We start from the raw sequence: 17,575 nt of genomic DNA on the forward strand, positions 1-17,575 counted from the left end.
TCGTTCGAAGGTAAAGATTTTCCGCAAACAAGTATACATATTAAGCAGAATATAATTTGAGGGAATTCAATAAAAATCCATTCAGAACTAGAGCAGAATTGTTTTATTCCCAGTTCAAAGCAAACCAGTTTGTATAAACGTTTCCAACATTTGTCAAAAACAATTGAAGCGATTAGGTGATGTTAAAAATATGTTAGTTCAAAATACCAATTAACACCAATTTAAAATGAAGCACGATGTTCAAAATTACATTCCCTCAAACATTACTCATGTACTGGTTATGGGAATCATAGTTATTATAAACTATGTATTTAGTTTTCTCATACGCGTGTTTCTACAATGACAATGAAAATGAAATGAGATACAATTTTTGACGGGAAAGGTCAATTGAAAATATGTTGAGAAAATTATTTTGAGCTTTTTAGTGGAATGTCTTCTCACTCACTGTCAGTCTTACTCTTACTCACTAAATGACTCTCACTCTCACTCTTAGTCACTAAATCACTCTCACTCACTCAATCACTCTCCCTCACTGAATCACTCTCATTCACTAAATCACTTTCATTCACTTAATCAATCTCACTCAATAAATCACTTTCACTCTCACTCATTAAATCACTCATTCACCAAAGCACATTCACTCTCACTCACTAAATCAATCTCAGTCTCACTCACTAAATTACTCACTTACCAAATCACTATCATTCACTAAATCACTCTTACTCTACTCACTAAATCATTCTCACTCTAGCATCACTCTCACTTTCACATCACTCTCATTCACATTCACTGAATCACTTTCACTGTAAATCAATCTCACTCCCACTCACTAAATCTATTTCGCTCATTAAACCACTTCCATTCAATAAATCACTCCCACTCACTAAACAACTTTCACTCACTGAACCACACCCACTCACTCAATCAATTTCACTTACTAAACCACTCCAACTCACTAAATCACTTTCACTCAATAAACCTCTCCTACTCACTAAATCACTTTCATTCACTAAACCACTCCCACTCACTGAATCACTTTCACTCACAAAACCACTCCCACTTACTGAAATACTTTCACTCACTAACAGGGAATCAATATTCGGGCAACGCCTAACAATATACTCTTTGTCATCAACAGAGTTTGTTACTGACAAACGCACCTAGCGACAAACCTTTATCCGAACCCGAACACAATATGACAAGAATCATTTGCCTTGCATGCTCTTATATTTCCGAAAATACGATGCTAATTTTGTAATCATTGTTCGATTCTCGAATATTTCCATAAAAGCAGAAACTATGATAGCATAAAACCGAAATTTGCTCTTGAAATAATGCAAAATAACGGGTTGAAAAGTAAGCAACAAGATTGTCTTCTTTTTTGTTGCTGACAAAATTTTTCGGATCTTTGTCATTATTATCTCCGACAAAAACAAAGCTTTGTCGTTGGTTCGGTTTTGTCGCTTGTTTCGCACGCGCATTATAGAAAAATTGATTCCCTGCTCACTAAATCTCAATTTTCATTAATTGACTCTCATTCTCGCGACGCGAGACTGGACACAACACTTATGGCTCTTACAAACGAAAAAAGGATTTTTATTTTAAATTACCTTTTCGTCGACCGGTTTCGGGCTCGATGCTGCCCATCTACAGGACGTGGTTGGACCATGTGTGTGTCCAGTCTCGCGTCGCGTTTTATGCATGTGATATAGTTCTTACGTTAGCACAATCTCTAAAAAATGAGTGACTCTCATTCTCATTCACTAAATCATTCTCACTCAGTAAATCACTCTGACTTTCACACATTAAATCACTCTCACTCTTACTTACTTAATCACTCACTCACTGAATCACTCTCATGCACTAAATCACTCTCACTCTTACACAAACTCACTTAGTCACACACACTCACTTAATCACTATAATTCACTTAAGCACTTTCACTCTCACTCGCTAGATCAATCTCACTCTCACTCATTGAATCATTCATTCTCATTCACTAAATCACTTTCACTCTTATTAACTAAATTAAGCTCACTCTCTCTCACTCAGTTCTTTTCGGTCTCACCCACTAAATGACCCTCATTTAATATTACTAACTAAATCACTCTCACACACTTAAACACTCTCTTTCAGTGAATCACTCTGGCTCACTTAATCACTCTCACTCACTAAATCCCTTTCCCTCACTGAATCACTCTGATTGATTTTGTTATTTAGTGAATAATCATTTTCACGCACTTAATCACTCTCACTCACTTTATCACTTTCACTCCCACGCACTAAATCACTTTCACTGTGATTCACTAAATCACTCTCATTCTTACTAACTAAATCACTCTAACTCTCACTCATTAGATCACTTTCACTCTAACTCAGTAAATCAAACTCACTAAATCACATATAAATCACTCTCACTCTTACTCACTAAATCATTATCACTCTAGAATTACTCTCTCTTTCACATCACTCTTACTCATTAAATAACTCTCATTCACATTCACTAAATAACTTTCACTCTCACTCACTAAATCACTTTCACTCAATAAACCACTCTAACTCACTAAATCATTCCCACTCCCTAAACCACTTTCACTCACTAAGCCACTGCCACTCACTAAATCACGTTCACTCACTAAACCACTCCCACTCACTGTATCAGTTTCACTCACTAAACCACTCCCACTTACTGAAAAACTTTCACTCTCTAAATCTCACTCTTAAATAACTCTCATTCACTAAATGACTCTCATTATTACTCACTAAAAGACTCTCATTCTCACTTACTAAGTCACTCTCTCTCAGTGAATCACTCTCATTTACTAAATCACTTTCACTCACTTAATCACTCTAACTCACTATAGCACTTTCACTCTCACGCACTAAATCATTTTCACTCTCATTCACTAATCACTCTCATTCTTACTCACTAAATCACTCTCATTCTTACTAACTAAATCACTCTCACTTAGTAAATCACTCCCACTCACACTCACTAAATCACTCTCACTCTTACTCACTAAATCACTCTCAGTCACTAAATCACTCTCACATGCTAAATCATTCTCACTCACTAAATCATTCTCCCTCACTGAATAACTCTCATTTACTAAATCACTTTCATTCACTCAATCAATCTCACTCACTAAATCGCTTTCAATCTCACTTAATAAATTACTCTCGTTCATCAAAGCACTTTCATTCTCACTCACTAAATTACTCACTCACTAAAATACTTACTCTCTAAATCACTCTCACTCTTACTTACTGTCGAGTACGAGACACTGAAGATGACCTTACTGTTGAGGTCGAAATACGTATCTGTCAAGGTACAATAAAGTGGTGGAATTAAATGGGATTGTACAAACTCGTCTTATGACAAGTAAAACAAAATAATAAATACATTTTTGAGTTCCAGTCACAAAAATTGGGCTTTTCTGAGACAACACATTTTATATGTAGTTGCCATTGCCACATTATCCATTTTAATGTATTATTGATAAGTGATGTTACACATTTTAGTGTTTCGACGAGTTTATTTCACACAGTGAGAGAGCAGTCGGAATTAGGCTTAACTTCAATTATATTTTTTTAAAGTTTACATGAAAATTATCGAACATTTTCATACTGTTTATCCGGTACAAATATAGTCGACATTTTCTGCCGAAGAAGGATTCTTCGAGATAGGTGGAAGTGGAGCAGTAGAGTGAGCGTATTATAGTGAGTGAGAGTGATTTATTGAGTGAGAACTATTTAGTGAGTGAGAGTGAGATTGATTTAGTGAGTGAGAGTGAGATTGATTTTGTGAGTGAGAATGAAAATGCCTTGATGAACGAGAGTGATTTAATAAATGAGATTGAAAGCGATTTTCTGAGTGCGATTGATTAAGTGAATGAAAGTGATTTAATGAATGAGAGTTATTCAGTGAGGGAGAGTGATTTATCGTTTGAGAGTGATTTAGTGACTGAGAGTGATTTAGTGAGTAAGAGTGAGAGTGATTTAGTGAGTGAGAGGGAGAGTGATTTGGTTAGTAAGAATGAGAGTGATTTAGTGAGTAAGAATGAGAGTGAAAGTGATCTAGTGCGTGAGAGTGAAAGTGATTTAGTGAGTTAGAATGATTAAGTGAGTGAAAGTGATTTAGTGAATGAGAGTGATTCAGTGAGTGAGAGTAACTTAGTGAGCCAGAGTGATTCACTGAGAGTGACTTAGTAAGGGGCCCTAGGGGCCCTCCTTAGCCGTGCGGTAAGACGCGCGGCTACAAAGCAAGACCATGCTGAGGGTGGCTGGGTTCGATTCCCGGTGCCGGTCTAGGCAATTTTCGGATTGGAAATTGTCTCGACTTTCCTGGGCATAAAAGTATCATCGTGTTAGCCTCATGATATACGAATGCAAAAATGGTAACCTGGCTTAGAAACCTCGCAGTTAATAACTGTGGAAGTGCTTAATGAACACTAAGCTGCGAGGCGGCTCTGTCCCAGTGTGGGGATGTAATGCCAATAAGAAGAAGAAGATTTAGTAAGTGAGAGTGAGAGTATTTTAATGAGTAATAATGAGAGTCATTTAGTGAGTGAGAGTGAGATTGATTTAGTTAGTGAGAGTGAAATTGATTTAGTGAATGAGAATAAATGACTCAATGAGTGAGAGTTAGAGTGATCTAGCGAGTGAGAGAGAAATTGCTTTAAGTGAGTGAGAGTGCGAATGATTTAGTGAATGAGAGAGATTTAGTGCGAGAGAGTGATTTAGTGAGTGATTGATTAAGTGAGTGAGAGTGATATAGCGTGTTAGAGTAATTGAGTGAGTGAGAGTGATTTAGTGAGTAAGAGTGAGAGTGGTTTAATGAGCGAAAGTGAGAGCAATTTGGTGAATAAAAATGAAAGTTAATTAATGAAAATTGAGATTTAGTGAGTGAAAGTATTTCAGTAAGTGGGAGCGGTTTAGTGAGTGAAAGTGATTTAGTGAGTGGGAGTGGCTTAGTGAGTGAAAGTGATTTAGTGAGTGGGAATGATTTAGTGAGTAAAAGTGTTTTAGTAAGTTAGAGTGGTTTATTGAGTGAAAGCGATTTAGTGAGTGAAAGTGATTTAGTGAGTGAAAGTGATTTAGTGAGTGGAAGTGATTTAGTGAGTGGAAGTAAAAGTGATTTAGTGAATGAGAATGAGAGCTATTTAATGAGCAAGAGTTATGTGAGAGTGAGAGTGATGTGAAAGTGAGAGTGAATGAGAGTTATTTAATGAGTAAGAGTTATGTGAGAGTGAGAGTGATGTGAAAGTGAGAGTGATTCTAGAGTGAGAATGATTTAGTGAGTAAAAGTGAGAGCGATTTAGTGAGTGAGATTGAGCTTGATTTAGTGAAAGAGAGCGAGATTGATTTAGTGAGTGAGAGTAAAAGTGCTTTGGCGAATGAGAATGATTTAATAAGTGAGAGTGGAAGTGATTTATTGAGTGAGATTGATTAAGTGAATGAAAGTGATTTAGTTAGTAGGAATGAGAGTGATTTAGTGAATGACAGGGAAAGTGATTTAGTGAGCGGGAGTGGTTTAGTGAGTGAAAGTGATTTAGCGTATGAGAATAATTGAGTGAGTAAGAGTAAGAGTGATTTACTGAGTGGGAGTGGTTTAGTGAAAGAGAATGAGAGTGATGTAATGAATGAGAATGAGAGTGAAAATGTTTTAGCGAGCGGGAGTGCACTTGTCATAAGACATGTTTATCATAAGACAATGTTGTGAATACTCATATGTGAATATGTACATTATGTGGAAGATATTGATTTGGAAAATGTATTGAGGTAACCACTTTCCCTTCGATGGGACTCGAACCCATGACCCTACGAGTTTGTAAATCCCATTTAATACCACCACTTAATTGTGAGTGGGAGTGATTTCGTGAGTAAAAGTGATTTAGTGAGTAATAGTTGTTTAACGAGAGAAAGTGATTCATAATCAAACCTCCATGAGTTGGTGTTCTATGACTCTATGACCCGAATATTAATTTTAAAAATCTCTTCGTTACTGTGATGGTCCCTTCAAATAGCTTATCAAGGATTTTCTATTCCACATATCGATATTTCGATGGGTCGATGGTCTGTTCAATATCTACTCATGGAGATTTCACAGCAGTGAGTGAAAGTGATTTATTGAGAGGGAGTGGCTGAGTGAGTGAAAGTGATTTAGTGAGTGGGAATGGCTTAGTGGGTGAAAGTGATTTAGTCAGTAGGAGTTGTTTAGTGAGTAGGAGTGATTTAGTAAGTGAAAGTGATTTAGTGAGTGGGAGTGGTTTGGTGAGTAAAAGTTATTTAGTGAGTGAAAGTGATTTAGATAGTGGAAGTGGTTTACTGCCGTTTTACGCATGCATCTGCCAAAATTAAAAAAAATTAAATAATAATTTAAATTTTTAAATAATAATAATTTAAAAAGTTAAATAATAATTTAAAAAGATTTCATCACTAGACTATTAGGGGAGTTCAATTTTAATGACTTCATTCAAGTTTTTAGTTCAGAAATATAATTTGCGACCTCATTCATGAAAATAGTTTAGCGGTACATTTATGCCGAGAAATACAACACTTGTTTGCGGATTTCTACGCATATTAGTCCCGCTGAGTGTATGATTTCGTTAATGACTACTAGGATCAACACATCGCTTTCGATGCTTAATATATTAATTTGTACTGCCCACGTGGTTGATGTTGTTAGATCACAGTGCTATCACTTAGAATAAAGATCCGGCCTTGTTCACCACTACAAGTGGCAAAGCTTGCGAGAACGAAGCATTGAATACCTTTTTTATAAGCAACACTCTATAAAATAACAGATTCTGCCATAATGATGAATTTATTTCCCACGAGATAAATATGCGTAGAAATTCAACAATGAGACAAATCGACTTGATGTTGTTTTCACAGATTTTTCTAACAAAGTTCGATATTTTTGAGTGTTTTCGGGGAAAAAGTCAAAATCTTCAAAAACTAACTTGGGACAATTACGCGTAGAAGAGCAGATTAGTGAGCGAAATTGATTTAGTGAGTGGGAGTGGTTTAGTGAGTAAGAGTGAGAGTTATTTAGTGAGTGAGAATGTAAGTGATTTAGTGAGCGAAAGTATAGTTTAGCGAGTGAAATTAATTTAGGGAGTGGGAGTGGTTTTAAACTGAATTAGTGAGTGCAAGTAATTTTAGCATACTAAATATTCATTTCATCTTCAAAGATCATAAATTAGAGATCTTGGCGTCTTCCAACAGAGCAAACATGTACCTCAATTTCAAAATGTTCTCACGCGCAAGTCAGGTGCGCTAAGTTTACATTCACTCAAGTGGAGAATTCAACAATTCCATGAATCCTTATGGGAAAACAATGTTCCATGGCTAATAAATTCCCTTAGCTGACATACAACATAGTAGAAACTACGAAATGCACGGTCATCATGCTACATTTCGATTACCCAATAAATTATCTTTATTTACCTTTCATTAAATTTTACAATTTTCAACAAAACGGTACAATAAGAATTTGTTTTCCATCCATATTCCATCTAAATTATCGAGGACACATCACGTTCTTTCCTCCATCCACGCATAGGCACGTTCCCGTGATGAAGCTAGCAGTGTCCCCCGCCAGGAAAGCGATGGCCGCTGCGACTTCCGCTGCTTGTCCCACACGGCCCAGAGCATGGGTTTGCTCACAGCTCTTCAGATAGGCGGCATACGCCTCAGCACTCATGCCGACCCGGTTATGGAAATCCGTTACGATGACCGCTGTTAAGATGAAAAAAATTGTATTGAAAACTGCTTATTTTAAGGAGCATTAAAATTTCGGCCATGTCTAGTCGTCTGAAGATAAACTAAAAAATTGACAACTTTGGTACATGCTAGGGTGAGAACCATTTAGGCAGCACCCCCTATTTCCGTCCGCAACGCTCATTACTCGAGCGCATTACAACCAAATTACATGTTTTTTTAATACATAGTTAGTTTTTGTCGATATCTAGTAATGTACAAAACATCAAGCCATTTGGTTGGAACGCGGTCGAGTTATTAACATTGTGGACGGGAATAGGGGGTGCTGCCCAAATGGTCCAGCTCCCTATTTGTACAACGAATATTTTTTTAATAATTTTTAGAAGCCTTGTAAAATTATTTAAAATATTTTTTATATTGCAAGGCATTATGAAGCAAGTACTGAACAGATTTAGTTTACTACTATTACAAATAATAGAAATAGACATTCATATTACTTCATTCTATGTTCAAATGGGTCATAGAGTTAGAAAGATGAAATTTTGAATGACATATGAACAAACCGATTGAACTAGCGTTCACATAGATACTACTTTTCCACAGTAAAAACACAGACTGTCTGTGGTAAAAACTTAAAATATGTTAAGTTCTAAAAATAGTTCTGTCATTCTGTTCCAACCAAACGTATAAATATCATCTTATGATTTTGGAATGGGAATAATGCCTTACATAATGTGTTAACAAAACAATCTCTAATTAAAACAAAGTATTCGATTTTGACATTGCACATTAATACAGTATCTAATACAAATTTTGTATAACTATCTACCTGGATTAACTGAATTCACTCTAACTTGCTTTGGTGCTAGTTCAAGAGCGACGCATCTTGTAAATTGATCCAGAGCGGCCTTCGAAATGCAGTATGCCAATGCGTTCGGAAAAGATCGTGTCCCGGCAACGCTCGATACATTCACGATGTTGCCTTTGCTCTTGATAAGATGAGGCACCGCCAGCATCGTCAGGTGATACACGCCCCTCACGTTGGTGTTCATGATATCGTCAAACTGCTCCACGCTGGTGTTTTCGATGCTCCCGGCAAGCCCTTTGCCAGCATTGTTCACCAAAACATCCAATTTGCCGAACTTCTTGAGGGTTTCGTTAATCACCCGGGTGTTATCGTCACTGTTCGTGACATCGGCCACCAGCAGAAACGGCTTCTGTTTGCCCACGGCTTCACACTCAGCCCCGACTTTATTGAGATTATCCGCGTTTCTCCCGGTTAGGACAACGCTGGCTCCCAGATCGGTAAAGTATTTAGCCGTTGCAGCACCGATGCCACTGCTGGCTCCCGTGATGAGAACAACTTTACCGGTGAAATCCATCGTGAAAAAGTTGAGTGATGCGACTGAATTGTGAACGGCTCGTTTACTGCCGGTATGTGCCGTACGTAATTATTTATAGTATCTGATTGTATTGCGAAAGATAAAGAGAGATAATGTTGATTGTTCAAATATGTTGTTAGCTATGTGTATGGAAACCTGATTAATCCACCTAGCGCAGCAAAGGTGGCTTTCTCGCACATTTCTGGCCCGTTTTCAACGATTGGTACACAACAGTATGGGTCTCGGGGCATCCTATAACAAGTTTTTTTTCGAAGCGAACACATAGCTTTTGCACTTACTGAGCGAGGAAGGCAAAAATACAAATAAATCGGTGATGTGGGACACGCATAGACTAGCTGATTCTTTTTGCAAAGGCAAATAAAAATACATATGCAACCAGACATCTGGGAAGATAACTCAGATAGGGTAAGGGATGTATTTTGGACCATCAGTTCCATGGCTTATATTTTGGACCACCGAGTGCAAATGCAGCTTAGTGGTTCAAAATATGAGTTCTGGTACGGTGGTCCAGAATACATCCCTCACCTTAGTGTGAGATTGAGTAGACTAGTCAAAACAGTTTCTTCCCCACCCACTAAGCCCTCTGCACTAGTCTTGATCCTCTCGGCCTGCAATCAAGCAATACTTGGGACTATCAATAATTGATCCATTTTATGGCTCTTATGCCATCCCACGAGGCTATTCAGAAACACATTTTTTTTAGTAATGTCAAAGAAAACCCATAAGCCGCAACGACCTAACTCTGTCGCTAACTCTTTTAGGAGAAAAGCGCCCAACTCGAGCAGAAGCGACAACCTCGATAACAGCAGTTGGTATGAACTTGATGTGCGTTACTAATGTGTAAAATACCAGAAAATAATAGCAAACATTATTATGCAAAATACTTTGGGTAAAGCATGCTCAGCTAATTTCTTACCAAACGAATAATAATTTGTTATGCGTTAGTATTATGCGGCATACGCGTGTTGCTGAAACGAGCTCAATGCACGCTCCTTCACATTAGTTTCTTCTGCTGCTGCTGTTTTTGTTCAATACGCCACCAGCATTGCAGTTTTGACATAATCTGTCGGGCTGTTGGGTTAACTACATCCTGAATATGTACTCAACGAGGTTCTCCTTACTTATAGCCTTTGCGGGATATATATCTACTGAGCTTCTGATAAATCGTGTGTGTCTTTCCTGAGAATGTTCTATCTCCTGGCAGTCTGGCACTCCGCTTCTTCCCCTGAAAGAGGCGGATATGCGGTTTCCGTTTCCGTCTATATATAGCATTCGATGTCCTGGATCCCTTACTGCAGCATGACTACCTGCGCTGCGTTCTTCTACTCCAGAATCTGCGTCATTCGTCGTCGAACCCTGGTGCAAGAACAGGATGCTTTCATTAGGCGTGTAGCGTGTAGCGTAGGCGTAGAAGCTCGCAAAAAGCACCCAAACTAAGGTCTTCTCCTCCCCTACTGGTGGTACTACGGCCCAAGAGGCGACCGACTCCGCCCTTACGGCCAGCGAGGGCAAGAAAACGCCCAACCCGAAGCGACCCAGACGTGCAACCATAAAGGCCAAACGTCGTCTGGATGGTGCACCGGATCCCGAAGGGCGTCGGCCCAAGAAGGTAAAAGGCACCAAACAGGCGCAAGTCGCTGGGCCACAAGAGGGCCCAGCCGGCCATTGGTACCCGCACAAGGGGATGAAGATCCCTGGCAACTGGTCAGTAGGGAGCGGAAGGCGAACACACCTCGACCTGCAAAGAAGGTGAAGGACAGAGTCGAGGACTTGTTGGTGAAAACCGACAAGGACAAGTACGCCGATGTCCTCAAGCGGCCGATAGCCTTTCGGCTCTGGGTCAGGATGTGCGCAGCGTGAGACGTATCAAGAACGATGAAATGATCTGGTACTGAAGCGGGGCGGCGTACAAAAAGCTGACCCAGGAGGTCTTGGGTGACGGCGATCAGGTCAGGTCGTTGGGTGCGGAAGACAGTGCGGCACAGAGATTGAGCGGTCCTCTGTACGCCTAAGGCGGGGACTCAGCACGCAGGTAGCCTATCTCATACTACCAGTGGCGGAAGCCGAAAGGGTCACTGAGAAAGGGAAGCTGAAGATCGGATGGTCAGTGTGCCTAAAAAGCGTGCTCCAGCCGCCTTCAGTGGACTGATGCTACCGGTTCCTTGATTCCGGGCACAAGTCTTATTACTGCAAGGACACAGACCGAAGCAAGCTGTGCCGTGCATCTGCCCAGCAACTGCTGGGGCAGTCGGTCTCGGAGTCGAGGATCGATGTCGCCCTCCTGTCCGACCCGTACAACGTCCCTGTCGACAATGGCTACTGGGTGGCGGATTGGTCTAGGTCGGTGGCAATCTGCACAACGGGAAGGTACCCGGTTCAAGAGGTTGTACAGTTTACACTCCTCTGCAAAGGGTGTCGCGATAGCCAAGATCAATGGTGTTGTAGCTGTGACGTCTACAGGATCATTATGGCCAAGACCAAAGGGGGTTCTACACCCCCCGAACGGTCACCGGACCGGTTGGCGAGGATTATTGAAGTACTCTTCCTGTCCCGAGCCACAACTCCCTGGCTTTTTACGCTGCAAGGTGTTGGGAGTTTGGTCGAAATGGTGGCACTGATGACGAACGAAGAGTTACTCGCAGTGGCTTGCGACGAACAAAACTCCAGGACCTGATGGAGTCCCAAACAGCGCACTCACGGCAGCAATCATTGCGAACCCGAACATGTTCAGGCAAGCTATGCAAAGATGCCTCGATGAGTATAGTTTCCCTGAGAGATGGAAAAGGCAGAAGTTGGTATTGCTGCCGAAGGCCGGGAAGCATCCGGGCGACCCATCGGCGTACAGATCAACTTGCCTGATCGACACGACAGGTAAACTGCTCGACTTCTTTTACAAATATTAAAATACATTTTTTCGGTAATATTCATAACCGAGGTCTGTATTCTTTTTACAGATTCTTCAGTTTATTTTTACTGAGCGCTCAGTAGTTTTTACAGATCTTGTCAGTAATGTTTGACATTTCACCAAAAAAAAAGAAAAAGTACAAGCTTCGCATCACCATGGAAGATGGATGTGTAGAGGTTAACGTACACGACCTGCCAGAAAACGTCCCCGAAGAAAAAATCGTGGAATTTTTGGATGCATTCGGTGAAGTGTTTTCGGTGCAAAAGCTAACATGGGGAGAAGGGTTCGAGTTCGGTGGGATACCGCTCGGCATTTGGTCGGCCCGAATGCTAGTCCATCGAAACATCGATTCGTGGGTAACGATTGATGGAAAGCAAGTCTATATTGTTTACAAGGGACAGATCGTCTCTTGTAAATACTGCAAACAGCAAGCGCATACTGGCATATCGTGTGTCCAGAACAAAAAGCTGCTAGTCCAGAAGAGCTATGCGAACGTGGCGAAGCAAACTGGGCCACGACAACCACTGAAGAAGGCGAACAGTGCAAAACCCCCGAGCGCCAAACCGGTCGGTTAGCGTTCTGTCGCTCCACCACCAGCATCGCTGGAGGCTTTCCCCGAGTTGGCACACAACCGGTCGGTTAGCGTTCTGTCGCTCCACCACCAGCATCGCTGGAGGCTTTCCCCGAGTTGGCACAGCCGTCGAGTCAGACCGAACCGTCTGGCTCAATAAACCCAACTGCAAGTCAGCCAACTGCGCCCATTGCACGAACAATCCGTTGCAAACACAAATCGCGCGCAGCACATCGTCGTCGTTGCGCACACAACCACAGACCGCTGGTTGCCATATCCAAAAAGCCAGCAAACGCTTTGCGATCGAAAGACCGAACCGCCGGCAACGATACGGACGATTCGTCCACATCGACGAGAAGCAGCTGAAGTCGAGGACGCCCGCCCGGCAAGAAACAGCGATGCAACGATGGTGACGACGAGCAGGATGTGGACTTTCTTCCATAAATGGCTCTCACGTCTTACAACCTCGCATCCATCAACATCGGCACGATCACGAACCCAACAAAACTGAACGCCGTCGAGAACGAACAGCTTTCTTTGCCTAGCTTTGTCGTTTTCGCGAATGTGGACCACACGAGGAGAGGCACAGCTGTTGCGGTGAAGGAGCACATCCATGTCACTCACGTGGAGAAGAGCCTGGACAGCCGACTAATCGCGCTGCGAGTGCACGACAGAACGATCTGCAACGTCTACGCTCCCTCCGGCACTGCACGAGAGGCGTTCTTCAATGGCACGCTTGCCTATTATCTCCGCCACCACACCGAGAACGTCATCGTAGCTGGCGATTTCAATTGTGTGTTGCGTGCGTGCGATTCGTCCAGCCCGAACACCAGTCCGTCCTTCAAAACAGCGGTACAGCAGCTGCAGCTACATGATGTGTGGGAGAAATTGAGAAGTTGTGTCCACGTGATGCCGGTTTTACCTATGTCTGTCGAAATGCACGATCTCGACTCGATCGAATCTATGTGAGCCGTGGTCTTCGCGACAAACTGCAGTCGGCCTACGCACGTCTGTTGTTTTACAGATCACAAAGCGCTAACACTCAGACTCTGTCTTCCCCACTGGGATACGAGCCCGGGCGCGGCTTCTGGGCCCTTCGAGCGCATCTTCTAACCGAAGAAAACGTTGCCGAGTTCCAGTATAAGTGGCAATATTGGACTCGTCAGCACAGAAACTACGCGTAGTGTATGCAATGGTGGCTGTCGTACGCTAAGCCAAAAATCAAACTACGGCTAGCGTACGACGGCTATTATCAGCAGCCACAAATGATCACCACCATCAACTGGCTGAAAGGGGAAATGTTGGCACTGCAGCGTAATTTCTCCCACATGTTTATGCGCATTAACGAGATGCACGTGGCCGGTGAACCAATGCCGATCTTCCAGCTGGGGGAAAGACGACGCAAGAAAACAACGATAACGCAGTTACAGACGGGAGAAGACGAAATCATCGTCGAGCCTCAAGAAATCGAGGCAAATCTGTTTGATTGTTTCTCGAGTCACTACTCTACGATTTTGCTTGCGAACGTGTTATCCCACCGAACGACCCACTGAACGAAGCGTGCATGGAGGAGATGCAAACAGCAGAAATTCTGTCTGCTATCAGGGCCAGCGCATCCAAACGATCCCCCGGTGAAGACGGGATCCCACGAGATTTTTTTCTCCGCATGTTCGATGTCATCCACCGTGAGTTGAACACGCTTACACGCTAAAAATGAACTACTCAAAATTGAGTCGAATCCGACTCATTTTCATTAAAAACGGGACAACTCAAAATATGAGTAAAAGATACTACTTCAATAAAATGATGATTTCGCGAAAGTTAAGCTTGGCCTTCCATCAATTTTTAATACGACAGATGCGAATCAAGTTTATCTCTCTATCTAAGTGCATTTTAGGACAAACAGACTCCTAGTTTAAGTGCAATCATCATTTTATTGAAGTAGTATCTTTTACTCAAATTTTGAGTTGTCCCGTTTTTAATGAAAATGAGTCGGATTCGACTCAATTTTGAGTAGTTCATTTTTAGCGTGTATGAATGAAGCACTCAACGGAAATCTCACCCATGCCTTCGTGGAGGGCGTCATCGTGTTAGGCTGATGACATACTGGGAGAGAAGAGAAGCGATTAGAAGAGTTGAGAGGGAAGCGAAGCGTCCGCGTGAAAGCTACCTCAATGAGCGAGTAGTAGTAGTAAAATTCTTCTTTATTGTTTCATTTTCTGTTCTACAATTATTTTTTTACATGTACAGTGCTCGGCCGGCTTGGCCCTCCAACTTCAATTTTAAATTTTTATGTTTACATTGTTATTTAAGTGTTAATATGATATATCATGACGGCCTTTAGGAGGCGCTGGTGTGTTTTTTTAAATTTGATAACCTAACTACTATGTACACTAATATTTACAATAAGAAATTTGATAACCTAGATTGGAACTAGCGCCCTAATTGGAGCCTGATCCGAATGCAAGCAACGGACCCTAAACTTTTCTTTACACTCACCAAAGCGTTCATGTAAGGTTTTATTCCGGCCAGACGGTGGACCTCGGATGTTCTTGTCCTGGGAGGGTGTTGAGGATCATCCTCAGGAATTTGTTTTGGACCCGTTGAAGTTTGAGGTGGTGGGTTTTAGCGCAGCTCTCCCAGACCGGCATGCCATATTCGATCACAGGGAGGATGATTTGCTTGTAGACAGCAAGCTTATTTTTCAGGGACAATGACGACCGGCGGTTGATCCAAGGGTACAGTAGTTTCAACAAGACGTTACACTTTGTCACCTCTGTCACCGTCAACCTGTTACCTGAAAATAAGCTTGCTGTCGAGGGTCAAGCCAAGGTAGTCGGCCTCATTGGCCCATTCCACAGTCGTGCAATTGAGGATGAGTTTACAGTCCCCAGGCGGAACAAGTTTAGGGGATTTGGAGTGGGGAAAATTATGACCTGGGTCTTCGCCGCGTTGATACAGATCTTCCAGCTGGTGAGGTACTCTGTCAGGGCATCCAGGCCTCGTTGGAGTTTTGCCACTAGCGCTCTGATCACTCTACCGTTGTAGACGATGGATGTGTCATCTGCGAACAGAAACAGAATGCCGCCTTCTGGAGGTTCTGGCATGTCGGAGGTGAACAGATTGAAAAGCAGGGGCCCGAGGATACTGCCCTGGGGAACGCCTGCGACGATGTTGTGCGCATTGGAACTCGCTCCGCTGATTGAGACCCGGAATGTCCTTGCCGACAGGTAATTGTTGATGATTTTCACCAGGTAGCTGGGAAGATTGTAGCGTTGTAGTTTGTACACCAGGCCATCATGCCATACATTGTCAAATGCCTTCTCGACATCGAGTAAGGCCATGGCGGATGTTTTTGAGACAAACTTGTTCCGTCTGAGGACGTTGGTAACTCAAGTCAGTTGATGTACAGTTGACCGACCTCGTCGGAAACCAAACTGTTCCTCGAGCAAGATGTTGAGATTTTCGGCAGACTCAAGTAACCGATGATAAAGAGCTTTTTCGAATAGCTTGGATAACCCTGAGAGAAGGCTGATGGGTCGATAACTTTTGGGGAGGAAGGATCCTTCCCAGGCTTCCGGATGGGGATGACTTTCGCTGACTTCCAGGACGATGGGAAGTAGCTAAGCCGGAGACACTGATTAAAGATCAGCGAGAGGTGCTCAAAGAACGGAGCACTCATGTGTTTGAGCTCGAGATTCAGGATGCTGTCGAAGCCTGGGGCCTTCATGTTCTTCGACGATTTGATATAGGCCGTCAATTCGTCAGCTGAGATCTCCAACTCCTCCGAGAAGTCGTTGGGAATCAAATGGATGTTGTTAGCATGCTCGTTGACGGCTGCTTCGTGTGGACTGACGATGTTCTGCCCAAGATTGTGTGAGCTGACGAAGTGACGACCTATTTCAGCGACCTTCTCTGCAGGAGTTATCAAGCGATCCTTAGAGCCATTATTGTCTAGTGGGATCAAAGGTGGAATGGGCCGAGGCTTGGATTTTAGAATTTTGGTCATTTTCCAGAACGGCTTAGCATAATCTGGGAGAGTGCGGATCTTATTCGAGAAATCGTTATTTTGAGGTCCACCATTCTGGTCTGGATAATTTTGTGATTCGATTGCAGCGTGCCTTAAGCTCAGGCAGTCCAGTACGCTGAAACTGCCTGCGAGTGACATTCCGCAATCGAATCAAATCTTTGGTGAGTGTATCGATGTTTAAGGAGTTGCTTACCTGCCGAGCCGTCGGTACGTGTTGCTCTCGGGCCGCCGTGATCGCCTCCTCGATAGCGCACAGCTGGCGGTCGATACTTTCCGGCGTCTCCGGACGCACCTCGTAGTCGACGGTGTTATCGACGCACTGCTGGAAACGCTGCCAGTTCACTCGGTGGTAGTTCCGCCGTAACTGCTGGTGCCGATTGACCGAGGAGCCCAGTTCCGCCACCACCGGATAGTGATCCGAACTGAGCTCCTGGTATACAACCGGCTGCGAGACGTGGTCACTCAGGTTTGTTACGTAGAGGTCGAGCGTTGCGTGGGCACCGGACCGACTCAGCCGAGTGGGGAATCCGGGCTCAGGATCGTGTAGTGGCCTTCCTCCATGTCGTTGCTCCAGATGGTGCCGTTTCGATTGCCGCGACTGTTGCCCCAGGCTTGATGTTTGGCATTCAAGTCGCCGGCAATGATATACTGGCCTTGCCTCCGCGTCAGCTTGACGATGTCCCTCCGAAGGGCAGCCGATGATCCATCGCCGGCTTTGGCTTGCGTTGGACAGTACGCCGCGATGAGCGCGATTGTGCCGACCGAAGTGGTGATTTCGACACCGATGGCCTCGATGACACTGAGCTGGAAGCTTGGAAGCAGACGACAGTTGATGTTGTAGCGAAGAGCGATGGCCACACCACCTCCCCTGGTCGGCCGATCGAGTCGCACGATGCGGAAGTCCGGGATGTTGACGTTCACCTCCGGTTTTAGGTGCGTTT

The 17,575-nt window shown here is 43.1% G+C and overlaps 1 protein-coding gene across 1 annotated transcript; it reads right to left on the reverse strand.

The window, feature by feature from the left end:
* Positions 1-7,426: 7,426 nt before the first annotated feature.
* LOC134226796 (3-oxoacyl-[acyl-carrier-protein] reductase FabG-like) lies at positions 7,427-9,213 on the reverse strand. The gene is made up of 2 exons (XM_062707785.1): positions 8,555-9,213; positions 7,427-7,743 (listed from the first exon to the last, which is right to left on the reverse strand). The coding sequence occupies exons 1-2, from the start codon at positions 9,105-9,107 to the stop codon at positions 7,526-7,528; spliced, it is 771 nt and encodes a 256-aa protein (XP_062563769.1). The 5' UTR covers positions 9,108-9,213; the 3' UTR covers positions 7,427-7,525.
* Between the last annotated feature and the right edge of the window lie 8,362 nt (positions 9,214-17,575).

This window comes from Armigeres subalbatus, chromosome 3 (genome assembly GCF_024139115.2).
Source record: "Armigeres subalbatus isolate Guangzhou_Male chromosome 3, GZ_Asu_2, whole genome shotgun sequence".
Classification (NCBI taxonomy): Eukaryota; Metazoa; Arthropoda; class Insecta; order Diptera; family Culicidae; genus Armigeres; species Armigeres subalbatus.